This window comes from Pristiophorus japonicus, chromosome 1, assembly GCF_044704955.1.
Source record: "Pristiophorus japonicus isolate sPriJap1 chromosome 1, sPriJap1.hap1, whole genome shotgun sequence".
Lineage (NCBI taxonomy): Eukaryota > Metazoa > Chordata > Chondrichthyes > Pristiophoridae > Pristiophorus > Pristiophorus japonicus.
The window spans coordinates 9,144,461-9,160,118 of NC_091977.1; the positions used below are offsets into that span (position 1 = coordinate 9,144,461).

The 15,658-nt window shown below is 44.7% G+C and overlaps 1 protein-coding gene across 6 annotated transcripts in view; it reads left to right on the forward strand.

Annotated features, from left to right (window-relative positions):
• rictora (RPTOR independent companion of MTOR, complex 2 a) overlaps window positions 1-15,658 on the forward strand; it is a 231,604-nt gene that overhangs the window by 115,598 nt on the left and 100,348 nt on the right. For all 6 annotated transcript variants that reach the window (XM_070877306.1, XM_070877299.1, XM_070877318.1 and 3 more), the window contains one exon: window positions 13,813-13,939. In XM_070877306.1, the coding sequence (XP_070733407.1) occupies window positions 13,813-13,939 (127 nt within the window). The remainder of the gene's footprint in view (window positions 1-13,812; window positions 13,940-15,658) is intronic.

A 15,658-nucleotide genomic window follows, 5' to 3' on the forward strand; every position in this document is an offset into this window, starting at 1 on the left:
GGGAAGAACTGTCTGGGCTAACACATGAAAAACACTTGGGTGAGGTATCTGAGGGTGTCTGTGGCACTGTACCCCAGGAAGGAGTCAATTGAAAGAAAATTGTGGAAAATCAAGGGAGAAAAAAAAATACCATGAATAACCAGGGGGCATAGATTTAAAGTAATTGATAGAAGGGTTAGAGGAGATTGAGGAGAATTTATTTCACCCAGATAGCGGCGGGGGTCTGGAACGCACTGTCAGAAAGGATCGCATTTAAAAAGTACTTGGATGTGCACTTGAAGGGCTACGGACCAAGAGCTAGAAAGTGGAATTTGGCTGAATAGCTCTTGGACAGCCAGCACAGACACACTGTGCGAAATGGCCTCTTTCTGTGACGAAAACTTCTATGATTCTAAAGGGGAAACAAGTATTTATTTCCTCATTTTGCCAACTTTATCCTCAGTTAACACAAAAATAACTAATGTCACTTCAAACTTGGGCAGAAAAAGAGAGAGGAGATTTCCATCCTGTCATTATGAGCTGATTGTGAACCCAGCTACCAAAGCTGAACAAACGATGTGCTAACCAGTTCCTTGCATGTTTCACTGGCTAATTTAACTTTTGCATATCCTTTTATCATGTTTAAAAGTGAAGGTAGTCCATCGCATGGATATAGGCAACTCTTACTAAAGTCATGAGTTGCTGAAGTAACTGCAGGGCCTTCTGTTTTGGATTTTCAGCAGTTGCAGGTTTCTGCTGAAAACGCTTTTCATCTCTTCTCTCACCAAGTATGCACTGCAACACATTTAACCTTTCAAGGGCTATTTCCAATTTTCAGCAATGTCACAAGATTACAGGATAGGTTTGGATGCTTCAGCCCATTTGTTCTCATGGCTCCAGAATGCCAACCATTACCGCCTCCCCATTCCAGCTCTTGTTTAAATAAATCTAGTTTCCTGGTCTTAACCAGTCTTCTTTGGTAATCCGTTCCAGATGTTGGATCACCCTTCATGTAAAGAAATGTTTCCTGACATCTGGTGTCAGTTTGGCTAAGTGTTAGTACTCTTGTCTCTGTCAAAAGGTTGTGGGTTCAAGGCCCACTCCAGTATTTTGAGGCTGATACTTCACAGCAGTACTGAGGAAATGCTGCATTTTACAGATGAGATGTTAAACTGAGGCCCTGCCTGTCAGCGCAGTGGTCTGTAAGAATGCCATGGAGGAAGAACCTGGAGTTTTCCCACACATTTCTATCTCTACATTACTAGCTGGTCTTCCATTCATTTAAAATGCTGAAAGTCTGAAACAAAAACAGAAAATGCTCGGTTCCCCCAGCAGGTCAGTCAGCATCTGTGGAGAAAACAGACAAGTTAAGATTTCAGCTACATCCCTTCATCATTTGCTGTTTGTGAGATCTTGCTGTGCGCAACTTGGCTGCCATGAAAGAAAAAAAGACTTGGATTTCTGTTGTGCCTTTCACAACCACCGGAGTGCTTTTCAGCCAGTGAAGTACTTTTTGAAGTGTAGTCTTTTAAAATTGTTCACAACAAGCTCCCACAAACAGCAATGTGATGATAACCTGATAATCTGTTTTCGTGATGTTGATTGAGCGATAAATATCAGCCAGGACACCAGGGAATACTCCCTTGCTCCTCTTCGAACGAGTGCCGTGGGATCTTTTACATCCACCTGAGAGAGCAGACGGAGCTTTGATTTAAGGTCTCATCTGAAAGACAGCACCTCCGACAGTGCAGCGCACTGTCTCTGGCATGCCATGTTTGCTTATTTAGCAGTGACTACACTTCAAAACTAATTCATTGGCTGTGAGGGGCTTGAAAGACTATATAAATGCAAGTTCTTTCTTCCATCTGTCTTAGACTTGGCCATCACAGTTATGACCCTGTGCCCTCTTGCCCTGCTGCATCTGAACACTGGGGTCAAGTTGTTCCTCTCAGTTCTCCCTTCTGACACCAGCTTGCATGCGTCATGTAATGGTGTCTGAAAGTCTATTTCTAAGTTGGCTGCACTTGCTGGCTGGTCAGTGCTGTAAGCTGCTCCTGCTATCTGCTTTGTTTGTGCAGTCTTGCAGTGAGGTGACCACAGAGGTTGAGTCTGACTTTCAGCACAATACAAACTGGCTCCCCTACACGTACTGTATTGAGACGAAAAAAAGGCCGGCTGCGGTTTGTGGGAGGATCTTGTTTTGTGTGAAAGAGGGCGACCTGATTTGACTGGACTTCCTGTTGTGTGGTTTTCAGTTGAACAATGTGGTTGGGAACATCAGCAAACTTCTCGCAAGCAGAGAGACCTCAAAGGTCTTGGGGGTGGGGGGAGAGGCGGGATCTCTTTAAGCAGGCTGATGGTGAAATCCTGTTATTTGCATATCCCAGCTGGTAAACAGAACAAAGTGAGTGATGGTAACTCTATAGAGATGTTGCTGGGTGCACCAGGAATTTCCCTGCTTAGCTGAGCGTGTGTTATGACTCAACCTGTATGTAAATTGTCTTAGTACATTTTACAAGTGTGTGGGTGTGTTAATGCTATTGTTTTTTATTGTGTTGACTGTTTTTGTGAACACTTATTTAAGGCACTCACAGTCAGCATTAAACTTTCCTAAGCAGGATGGGTTAGATACAGAGTAAAGCTCCCTTTACACTGTCCCATCAAACACTCCCAGAGCAGGTACTGCAAGGGTTAGATACAGAGTAAAGCTCCCTCTACACTGCCCCATCAAACACTCCCAGGGCAGGTACAGCATGCGTTAGATACAACAACAACTTGTATTTATATAGCGCCTTTAGAAACATAGAAACTAGGTGCAGGAGTAGGCCATTCGGCCCTTCTAGCCTGCACCGCCATTCAATGAGTTCATGGCTGAACATTCAACTTCAGTACCCCAATCCTGCTTTCTCGCCATACCCCTTGATCCCCCGAGTAGTAAGGACCTCATCTAACTCCTTTTTGAATATATTTAGTGAATTGGCCTCAACAACTTTCTGTGGTAGAGAATTCCACAGGTTCAGCACTCTCTGGGTGAAGAAGTTCCTCCGCATCTCGGTCCTAAATGGCTTACCCCTTATCCTTAGACTGTGACCTCTGGTTCTGGACTTCCCCAACATTGGGAACATTCTTCCTGCATCTAACCTGTCTAACCCCGTCAGAATTTTAAATGTTTCTATGAGGTCCCCTCTCATTCTTCTGAACTCCAGTGAATACAAGCCCAGTTGATCAAGTCTTTCTTGATAGGTCAGTCCCGCCATCCCGGGAATCAGTCTGGTGAACCTTCGCTGCACTCCCTCAATAGCAAGAATGTCCTTCCTCAGGTTAGGAGACCAAAACTGTACACAATACTCCAGGTGTGGCCTCACCAATGCCCTGTACAACTGTAGCAATACCTCCCTGCCCCTGTACTCAAATCCCCTTGCTATGAAGGCCAACATGCCATTTGCTTTCTTAACCGCCTGCTGCACCTGCATGCCAACCTTCAATGACTGATGTACCATGACACCCAGGTCTCTCTGCACCTCCCCTTTTCCTAATCTGTCACCATTCAGATAATAGTCTGTCTCTCTGTTTTTACCACCAAAGTGGATAACCTCACATTTATCCACATTATACTTCATCTGCCATGCATTTGCCCACTCACCTAACCTATCCAAGTCGCTCTGCAGCCTCACAGCATCCTCCTCGCAGCTCACACTGCCACCCAACTTAGTGTCATCCGCAAATTTGGAGATACTACATTTAATCCCCTCATCTAAATCATTAATGTACAGTGTAAACAGCTGGGGCCCCAGCACAGAACCTTGCGGTACCCCACTAGTAACTGCCTGCCATTCTGAAAAGTACCCATTTACTCCTACTCTTTGCTTCCTGTCTGACAACCAGTTCTCAATCCATGTCAGTATACTACCCCCAATCCCATGTGCTCTAACTTTGCACATCAATCTCTTGTGTGGGACCTTGTCGAACGCCTTCTGAAAGTCCAAATATACCACATCAACTGGTTCTCCCTTATCCACTCTACTGGAAACATCCTCAAAAAATTCCAGAAGATTTGTCAAGCATGATTTCCCTTTCACAAATCCATGCTGACTTGGACCTATCATGTCACCTCTTTCCAAATACACTGCTATAACATCCTTAATAATTGATTCCATCATTTTACCCACTACCGATGTCAGGCTGACCGGTCTATAATTCCCTGTTTTCTCTCTCCCTCCTTTTTTAAAAAGTGGGGTTACATTGGCTACCCTCCACTCCATAGGAACTGATCCAGAGTCAATGGAATGTTGGAAAATGACTGTCAACGCATCCACTATTTCCAAGGCCACCTCCTTAAGTACTCTGGGATGCAGTCCATCAGGCCCTGGGGATTTATCGGCCTTCAATCCCATCAATTTCCCCAACACAATTTCCCGGCTAATAAGGATTTCCCTCAGTTCCTCCTCCTTACTAGACCCCCCGACCCCTTTTATAACCGGAAGGTTGTTCGTGTCCTCCTTCGTGAATACCGAACCAAAGTACTTGTTCAATTGGTCCGCCATTTCTTTGTTCCCCGTTATGACTTCCCCTGATTCTGACTGCAGGGGACCTACGTTTGTCTTTACTAACCTTTTTCTCTTTACATATCTATAGAAACTTTTGCAATCCGTCTTAATGTTCCCTGCAAGCTTCTTCTCATTCTCCATTTTCCCTGCCCTAATCAAACCCTTTGTCCTCCTCTGCTGAGTTCTAAATTTCTCCCAGTCCCCAGGTTCGCTGCTATTTCTGGCCAATTTGTATGCCACTTCCTTGGCTTTAATACTATCCCTGATTTCCCTTGATAGCCACGGTTGAGCCACCTTCCCTTTTTTATTTCTATGCCAGACAGGAATGTACAATTGTTGTAGTTCATCCATGCGGTCTCTAAATGTCTGCCATTGCCCATCCACAGTCAACCCCTTAAGTATCATTCGCCAATCCATCCCAGCCAATTCACGCCTCATACCTTCAAAGTTAGCCTTTAAGTTCTGGACCATGGTCTCTGAATTAACTGTTTCATTCTCCATCCCAATGCAGAATTCCACCATATTATGGTCACTCTTCCCCAAGGGGCCTCGCACAACGAGATTGCTAATTAATCCTCTCTCATTACATAACACCCAGTCTAAGATGGCCTCCCCCCTAGTTGGTTCCTCGACATATTGGTCTAAAAAACCATCCCTTATGCACTCCAGAAAATCCTCCTCCACCGTATTGCTTCCAGTTTGGTTAGCCCAATCTATGTGCATATTAAAGTCACCCATTATAACTGCTGCACCTTTATTACACGCACCCCTAATTTCCTGTTTGATGCCCTCCCCAACATCACTACTACTGTTTGGAGGTCTGTACACAACTCCCACTAACAATTTTTGCCCTTTGGTGTTCTGCAGCTCTACCCATATAGATTCCACATCATCCAAGCTAATGTCCTTCCTAACTATTGCCTTAATCTCCTCCTTAACCAGCAATGCTACCCCACCTCCTTTTCCTTTTATTCTATCCTTCCTGAATGTTGAATACCCCTGGATGTTGAGTTCCCAGCCCTGCTCATCCTGGAGCCACGTCTCCGTAATCCCAATCACATCATATTTGTTAACATCTATTTGCACAGTTAATTCATCCACCTTATTGCGGATACTCCTTGCATTAAGACACAAAGCCTTTAGGCTTGTTTTTTTAACACCCTCTGTCCTTTTAGAATTTTGCTGTACAATGGCCCTTTTTGTTCTTTGCCTTGGGTTTCTCTGCCCTCCACTTTTCCTCATCTCCTTTCTGTCTTTTGTTTTTGCCTCCTTTTTGTTTCCCTCTATCTCCCTGCATTGGTTCCCATCCCCCTGCCATATTAGTTTAACTCCTCCCCAACAGCACTAGCAAACACTCCCCCGAGGACATTGGTTCCGATTCTGCCCAGGTGCAGACCGTCCGGATTGTATTGGTCCCACCTCCCCCAGAACCGGTTCCAATGCCCCAGGAATTTGAATCCCTCACTGCTGCACCATTGCTCAAGCCACGTATTCATCTGAGCTATCCTGCGATTCCTACTCTGACTAGCACGTGGCACTGGTAGCAATCCCGAGATTACTACTTTTGAGGTCCTACTTTTTAAATTTAGCTCCTAGCTCCTTAAATTCATTTCGTAGGAACTCATCCCTTTTTTTACCTATGTCATTGGTACCAACGTGCACCACGACAACTGGCTGTTCTCCCTCCCTTTTTGGAATGTCCTGCACCCGCTCCGAGACATCCTTGACCCTTGCAACAGGGAGGCAACATACCATCCTGGAGTCTCGGTTGCGGCCGCAGAAACGCCTATCTATTCCCCTTACAATTGAATCCCCTATCACTATCGCTCGCCCACTCTTTTTCCTGCCCTCCTGTGCAACAGAGCCAGCCACGGTGCCATGAACTTGGCTGCTGCTGCCCGCTCCTGATGAGTCATCCCCCTCAACAGCACTCAAAGCAGTGTATCTGTTTTGCAGTGGGATGACCACAGGGGACCCCTGCACTACCTTCCTTGCACTACTCTTCCTGCTGGTCTTCCATTCCCTCGCTGGCTGTGGACCCTTCTCCTGCGGTAAGACCAACTCGCTACACGTGATACTCACGTCATTCTCAGCATCGTGGATGCTCCAGAGTGAATCCACCTTCAGCTCCAACTCCGCAACGCGGACCGTCAGTAGCCGGAGGTGGACACACTTCCCGCACATGTAGTCGTCAGGGACACTGGTGTTGTCCCCGTGTTCCCACATGGTACAGGAGGAGCATATCACGTGACCGAGCTGTCCTGCCATGACTTAACCCTTAGATACACTTAAATTGCCGACAACAATGTTAAAAGTTACTGACTAATAAAGAAAAAGAAAAACTACTCACCAATCAGCAGCCAATCACTTACCACGTTGGCTGTGACGTCACCTTTTGATTTCTTTCTACTTCTTTTTTGACTTCTCTCAGCTGGAGCTGCACAAGTACGCCTCTCTCGACTCCCGCCTCTCTCGACGCTCCCCGGACTGCTGAGCCTTTTATAGGCCGCTGCCTCTCTCGACTCCCGCCTCTCTCGACGCTCCCCGGACTGCTGAGCCTTTTATAGGCCGCTGCCTCTCTCGACTCCCTCCTCTCTTGACGCTCCCCGGACTGCTGAGCCTTTTATAGGCCGCTGCCTCTCTCGACTCCCGCCTCTCTCGACGCTCCCCGGACTGCTGAGTCTTTTATAGGCCGCTGCCTCTCTCGACGCTCCCCGGACTGCTGAGCCTTTTATAAGCCGCTGCCTCTCTCGACGCTCCCCGGACTGCTGAGCCTTTTATAAGCCGCTGCCTCTCTCGACTCCCGCCTCTCGCCTTTAATGTAGTGAAACGTCCCAAGGTGCTTCACAAGAGTATTATGCGATAAAAATTTGACACAGAGCCGCATAAGTAGAAATTAATGCAGGTGACCAAAAAGCTTGGTCAAAGAGATATGTTTTAAGGAGGAAAAAGAGGTTTAAGCAGCGAGTTCCAGAGCTTGTGGCCTAGGCAACAGAAGGCACGGCCACCAATGGCTGAGCGATTATAATCAGAGATGCTCAGGAGGGCAAAATTAGAGGGGTGGGGGGGGGGGCATGTTGTGGGGCTGGAGGAGATTACAGAGATGGGGAGGGGCGAGGCCATTGAGGGATTTGAAAATATGGATGAGAATTTTGAAATTGAGGCATTGCTTAACCGGGAGCCAGTGTAGATCAGCGAGCACAGGGGTGATGGGTGAGCAGGACTTGCATAAGAAATAAAAGCAGGAGTAGGCCATTTGGCCCCTCAAGCCTGCTCCGCCATTCAATAGGATCATGACTGATCTGATGGTACGAGTTAGGACATGGGCAGCCGAGTTTGAGATACAGAGTAAAGCTTGCCTCTACAGTGTCCCAACAAACACTCTCGCTAGTTACAGCACAGGTTGGGCTCAGGATTGAGCTGTTTCAGCTCTGCACTAGCAACGTCGTTCAGCAGAAACCTCGAGCACCTATCCACTGTACTGATGTATTAATGTTGCATTATTACATTTTTTGTGCCAGCCATTCTTGGGGCCTCTCTGACTGAGTCTGCCAGGTTCGTGTTGAATTAGGTGCAGTTTCATGCTGTGGGCCCACTGGAAACCTTAGTGAAACTGCCCAAATATATAGTCATTTTCCTTTTTAAAAAAAAAAACAAATGCTGCACACCTTTTCTGCAACAAGCCACGTGTGAGACCTGATCCCTTACTAATACTGATGCTGCATTGCATCTAGCTATTGTGTGGCAAGAGTGACCTATAGCGGAACTCCCTCTTTTTTCTCACTTGTGAGCAATTGCTCTTAATCTATACTTCTAACAACAATAACAAACAATGAAATGAATCTGCCTTTTCATTGTTACATATTTAATCTATATTCATTATCGAACATAATCCTGGACTGATGGTGGTGGGGCAAAAAAGTAGTAGCGAGGCTTACTATTGCATCCCTCTCTGACAAAGTTTCTTCCTACAGCTGGGACTCTCACACCCGCCGTCCCTTTCCTGTCCACTATATATATATATATATATATAAAATGCAGACATTGAGATCTCTCTCTTTTTGCTTATCACCCATTGTCTTCGCCAACTCCAGGGACCACTAGGAGTAGGGTGGCAGTCATCACTGGCGTAGCAGCTGCAAGACCCCCAAGTCACTTGGTTTCCCTCTCCATACAGGACCCCAAACACCTACCTGCTGAAGTCATGCTCCAGTCTGTGGCCTTCAGTGAAAACTATACTGCAGCCCTCAGGGGTGCTCTGCCCCTTTAAGGCCAACCCCACCTCTTCAGTGTCCCCCTATAACACAGCCGCATTTCACTCCTGGAGTGGTGGTTCCTCTTTGATGCCAAAGATACTACCTGGAGTCTGCAATGAAGGCCAGAGGGGTAACTCGGATGGAGTCATGGCAGGGGTGGACCAGTGGGCAGAAGTCCTCAGATGGATTTAGGAAAATCCAGCTCTTTATCTTTAATTTCTTTCTTTTTTAATGCCACTATCAACTTTGTTACAGTTAGTAGCACTCTTGCCTGAGTCAGAAGATTTTGCATGCAAGCCCCACTCTGGGACTTGAACATGTAATCTGGCCTGGTACTCTAGTGCAGTATTGAGGGAGTATTGCATTGTCAGAGGTGTTGTCCTTCAAATTAGATGTTAAACTGAGAACCCTCCCCCATCTACTTGTAACTATGGATGTTAAAAGATCCCACTACATTTTTCGAAGAATTGCCAGCATTCCTCCCAATACTACCAAAAGCATATTAACCATTTTTTCATCCTGTTGCTGATGTTGGATGTTGCTGTGTCGTTACGTACAGAACAGTGACTGTATTAAAGTAATCCAGGGACTTGGGCACATAAATCTAGGCTGACACTCGAGTGCAGTACTGAGAGCGCGCTGCACTGTCGGAGGTGCCGTCTTCCAGATGAGACGTTAAACCGAGGCCCAGTCTGCTCTCCGGTGGATGCAGAAGATCCCGTGGCATTGTTCCGAAGAAGAGCAGGGGTGTTCTCCCCAGTATCCTGGCAAATATTTATCCCTCAATCAACATAACAAAACATATTGTCTACTTATTATCACATTACTGTTTGTGGGAGCTTGCTGTGCGCAAATTGGCTGCCGTGTTTCCCACATTACAGCAGTGTCTACACTCCAATAGTACTTCATTGGCTGTAAAGCACTTTGAGACGTACGGTGGTCATGAAAGACGCTGTAGAAATGCAGTCTTTCTATCTTTCTAGAAGGAAAAGTTAAATGTGACTAGGGCTCACCTGTGGAGTTCTCGGCCCTCCTTAGATTTCCATTCTGCCAAGTGTTGCTGTCCATTTCAGAGGCTAGTTGAGTATCCCATTGTAGGGTCTGTGTTGTATTTTTGAGGCTTCAATTATGCTGGCTGCATGATCAGGAAGGCCAATGGAATCTTGGCTTTTATTGCCAAGGGGATGGAGTACAAAAGCAGGGAAGTCTTGCTACAGTTATACAGGGTATTGGTGAGGCCACGCCTGGAATACTATGTCAGTTTTGGTTCCATATTTACGAAAGGATATACTTGCTTTGGAGGCAGTTCAGAGAAGGTTCACTAGGTTGATTCCGGAGATGAGGGGGTTGACCTATGAGTAAAGGTTGAGTAGGTTGGGCCTCTACTCATTGGAATTCAGAAGAATGAGAGGTGATCTTATCGAAACGTATAGGATTATGAGGGGGCTTGACAAGGTGGATGCACAGAGAATGTTTCCACTGATGGGCGAGACTAGAACTTAGGGGGCATAATCTTAGAATAAGTGGCTGCCCATTTAAAACTGAGATGAGAAGAAATTTCTTTTCTCAGAGGGTTGTAAATCTGTGGAATTCGCTGCCTCAGAGAGCAGTGGAAGCCGGGAGAATGGATTTAAGACAGAGATAGACAGTTTCTTAACCGATAAGGGGTTATGAGAAGCGGGCAGGGAAGTGGACCCGAGTCCATGATCAGATCAGGCTCGAGGGGCTTTATGGCCTACTCCTATTTCTTATGCTCTTATGTAGGGAACTGAGATTGCTTTTGTTCTTTTCTTCTCTTTCCTCATGTTGAAGCACCCCACCTGCTCTTGGAGACACTTTGCAACTATTCAGGATTTGTATATCAAATCTGGCACAGTATAATGGAAACGGCACTTGATTTCCATTACCTTGCTCCAGCGGCCATTCTTCATGTGTGAGTTTTTCCAGGTTTATTATCTTTAGAGCGTATCACAGCTGAACCCAGTTGTATCCTCATCCAGAGTGCAAGTGTAGTAATTTTACATCAAGATTCCTGGACTGTCAGCAGGCGTGGGATCCCCAGCTGACCTATTTTTCCCTTCTGCTAGCCCGGGATGCTGAGGCCACAATCAGCCAACTCAGTGCAGGCCAGGGATCACGTTTGGCATCTTCCGAGTGTGAGAGACTTAGTACTACATGTGATGAATTACCCACTGAGCCACAAGGCGTTCAGCCAATAGTTAATGACTCTTTTGGTCCCTTTCATTGAGGATAAATAGATTAAAACCAAACTGACTCAAAATAAATGATATTGTTATGGATTTTCAGAAGACATTTGATAAAGTGGCTCATAAGAACATAAGAATTAGGAACAGGAGTAGGCCATCTAGCCCCTCGAGCCTGCTCCGCCATTCAAAAAGATCATGGCTGATCTGGCCGTGGACTCAGCTCCACTTACCCGCCCGCTCCCCATACCCCTTAATTCCCTTATTGGTTAAAAATTTATCTATCTGTGATTTGAATACAATCAATGAGCTAGCTTCAACTGCTTCCCTGGGCAGAGAATTCCACAGATTCACAACCCTCTGGGATAAGAAATACCTTCTCAACTCGGTTTTAAATTGGCTCCCCCGTATTTTGAGGCTGTGCCCCCTAGTTCTAGTCTCCCCGACTAGTGGAAACAACCTCTCTGCCTCTATCTTGTCTATCCCTTTCATTATTTTAAATGTTTCTATAAGATCACCCCTCATCCTTCTGAACTCCAAGGAGTAAAGACCCAGTCTACTCAATCTATCATAAGGTAACCCCCTCATCTCCGGAATCAGCCTAGTGAATTGTCTCTCTACCCCCTCCAAAGCTAGTATATCCTTCCTTAAGTAAGGTGACCAAAACTGCACGCAGTACTCCAGGTGCGGCCTCACCAATACCCTGTACAGTTGCAGCAGGACCTCCCTGCTTTTGTACTCCATCCCTCTTGCAATGAAGGCCAACATTCCATTTGCCTTCCTGATTACCTGCTGTACCTGCAAACTAACTTTTTGGGATTCATGCACAAGGACCCCCAGGTCCCTCTGCACCGCAGCATGTTGTAATTTCTCCTCATTCAAATAATAATCACTTTTACTGTTTTTTTTCCCCAAGGTGGATGACCTCACATTTTTCGACATTGTATTCCATCTGCCAAACCTTAGCCCATTCGCTTAACCTATCTAAATCTCTGCAGCCTCTCTGTGTCCTCTACACAACCCGCTTTCCCACTAATCTTTGTGTCATCTGCAAATTTTGTTACACTACACTCTGTCCCCTCCTCCAGGTCATCTATGTATATTGTAAACAGTTGTGGTCCCAGCACCGATCCCTGTGGCATACCATTAACCACTGATTTCCAACCTGAAAAGGACCAATTTATCCCAACTCTCTGCTTTCTGTTAGCCAGCCAATTCTCTATCCATGCCAATACATTTCCTCTGATTCCGCGTACCTTTATCTTCTGCAGTAACCTTTTGTGTGGCACCTTATCGAATGCCTTTTGGAAATCTAAATACACCACATCCATCGCTACACCTCTATCCACCGCTACACCTCTGTCCACCATGCTCATTATATCCTCAAAGAATTCCAGTAAATTAGTTAAACATGATTTCCCCTTCATGAATCCATGTTGCGTCTGTTTGATTGCACTATTCTTATCTAGATGTCCCGCTATTTCTTCCTTAATGATAGCTTCAAGCATTTTCCCCACTACAGATGTTAAACTAACCGGCCTATAGTTACCTGCCTTTTGTCTGCCCCCTTTTTTAAACAGAGGCGTTACATTAGCTGCAATCCACTGGTACCTCCCCAGAGTCCAGAGAATTTTGGTAGATTATAACCAATGCATCTGCTATAACTTCTGCCATCTCTTTTTTAATACCCTGGGATGCATTTCATCAGGACCAGGGGACTTGTCTACCTTGAGTCCCATTAGCCTATCCAGCACTACCTCCCTAGTGATAGTGATTGTCTCAAGGTCCTCACTTCCCACATTCCCGTGACCAGCAATTTTTGGCATGGTTTTTGTGTCTTCCACTGTGAAGACCGAAGCAAAATAATTGTTTAAGGTCTTGGCCATTTCCACATTTCCCATTACTAAATCCCCCTTCTCATCTTCTAAAGGGCCAACTTTAGTCACTCTTTTCCTTTTTATATAAAAGCTTTTACTATCTGTTTTTATGTTTTGCGCAAGTTTACTTTCGTAATATATCTTTCCTTTCTTTATTGCTTTCTTAGTCATACTTTGTTGCCGTTTAAAATTTGTCACTCATAAGAGGCAAGTTAGAAACATTTTGAAAATGTGGCATGGTAAGAAGATTGGTTGGTGAACAGGAAACCGAGTAAATGAGTGTTGCCTGGACTGGAGAAGAGTTAGAAGCAATGTTTCCTGTCGGCTGCGCTTTGTTCTGCACGGCCCCTTTAAATTTCTGTGCATGCGCGATATTTGCAATGTAAACGCCAGTGAGCGGCTTGCGTGGGATTACTGTGCGACGCACTTTGGCAGGAACATTGGTTGGAAGTGCTGTGCCGTAGGGTTCATTGTGCTGGATTCACATTTGTTCTCTATATATACAGAAGATTAGGATTTATGCAGAAGGAGCACAATCTTGATGTTTGATGATGACAGGAAAGTACATTTTTGCTGAGCAGAGAAGGCTGAGGGGATTCAATGGAGGTTTTTAAAATTTTAATGTGATGGGGAAGGACTATCACCTAGTTGAGGTGGCATCAGTGATGAGGGCTCTTCAAATTTATAAGTTGTCACTGCGAGGAGAGAGATTAAGAGAAAGGTCTTTACACGGAGGATTGTTGAGGCACAGAACGCTTTGCCAGAGGGAGTGGTTGGGGGAGAGACCATTGCAACTTTTAAGGGAAATTTGTCTCAATATTTGAAACAGGAAAATGAAGGGTTATGGTAGGGCAGTGGGCTTAGATTTGTATTTCTCTAGCAGTGTCGGCATCCTTCTGAGCTTTTGAGATCTATGGGGATAAGGTCTTTGTTTTTCTTTTCTGTACAGATGATCACTGTGAATGCTGCACTGTTCCCCAGCTCTATCACAAATTCTCTGATTGCCGTTGGAAATGATGGACTCCAAGAGCGCGATCGAATGGTCCGAGCGTGTCTCGCCATCCTCTGTGAGCTAGGTAACTGGATTATTCTATGCCCTTTTCTGACACTTATTCCTCAGTATCTTTTCCCCCCTCCCCAGGACAAATGTGTGTGAGCATTCTTAGCCATTTCGACTTCAGGGCATAACCTTGGCTCACCCTCCAGGGCAGTGATGAGGGAGTGCTGTCCTTTAGATGATAAATCGAGGCCCTGCTTCTGTGTTCAATTGGATGTTAAAGATCCCATGATAACACTGTTTGAGGAAGTGTAGGGACATCTCCAACACCACAAAAAAAGTTAGATATACTGTTCATCCATTTATTGGGTTCTTGCTGCATGCAAAATGGCCACCACATTTACCCACAATTTACTGCTGAGGAATTACAAGATTATCCATTGATTCAGATTAAGCATTTTTACTAAATCAACACTGAGGTTTTTCCCCCTATTTCAAGTTAAATTAACAGTTCTAATTCTGAGGAATAGATGATCATTACTACACAAGGTAATTCAGTGTATGTGAAGTGCTATGAATTTGACCTGTATCTACGAGATGACCATTGTCCTTGGATGGCGACCTGTCCCACAGTAAGTCTAGTAGTGAGAAAGGATTTTGACTCAGAAGATCAGGAAGTAGAATCCGTATGGGTGGAGATAAGAAATAATAAGGGGCAGAAAACAGTGGTGGGAGTAGTTTAGAGGCCCCCTAACAGTAGCTATACCATTGGATAGAGTATTAACAAAGGTGATACAATAATTGTGGGGAACTTTAATCTGCATATAGATTGGGCAAATCAAATTGGCAAGGGTAGTCTGGAGGACGACTTCATGGAATGTATTCGAAACAGTTTTCTAGAACAGTACGTTGTGGAACCAACCAAGGAACAGGCTATTTTAGATATTGTTTGTATAATGAGACAGGTTTAATTAGTAATCTTATAATAAAGGATCCTTTCGGAAAGAGTGATCATAATATGATAGAATTTCACAGAATTTGAAGGTGATATTCTTAAGTCCGACGCTAAAGTCTTAAACTTAAACAAAGCCAAATACTTAGGTATGAGGGGCGAGTTGGCTAAGGTAGATTGGGAAATTAAATTAAAAGGTATGACAGTAGATAGGCAGTGGCAGTCATTTAAAGAAATATTCCAAAATTCTCAATAAATATGAATATTGAGAAATAAAAACTCCATGGGAAAAGTGAGCCATCCGTGGCTAACTAAAGAAGTTGAGGATAGTATTAGATTAAAAGAAGCTTATAATGTTGCAAAGAATAGTAGTATGCCTGACGATTGGGAGAGCTTTAGAAACCAGCAAAGGATGACCCAAAAATTGATAAACAGATTGTAAGAGCTTCTGCAAGTATGTAAAAAGGAAGAGAGTAGCAAAAGTAACTGTTTATCCCTTAGAGGCTGAGACAGGAGAAATTATATTGAGAAACAAGGAAATGTCAGAGGCTTTAAACAAAAATTTTATATCTTGTCATCACAGTAGAGGTCGACAAATTTATAATTTTTTTGAGGATATAACTAGCAAGGTAGATAAAGGGGAACCAGTGGATGTAGTATATTTAAAAGACATTCGACAAGGTGCCACCTAAAAGGTTGTTACGCAAGACAAGAGCACATGGGGTTGGGCGTAAGGTATTAGCATGGATAAAGAATTGGTTAACAGACAGAAAACAGAATAGGGATAAACGAGTCATTTTCAGATTGGCGGGCTGTACCAAGTAGGGTGCCACAAGGATCAGTGCT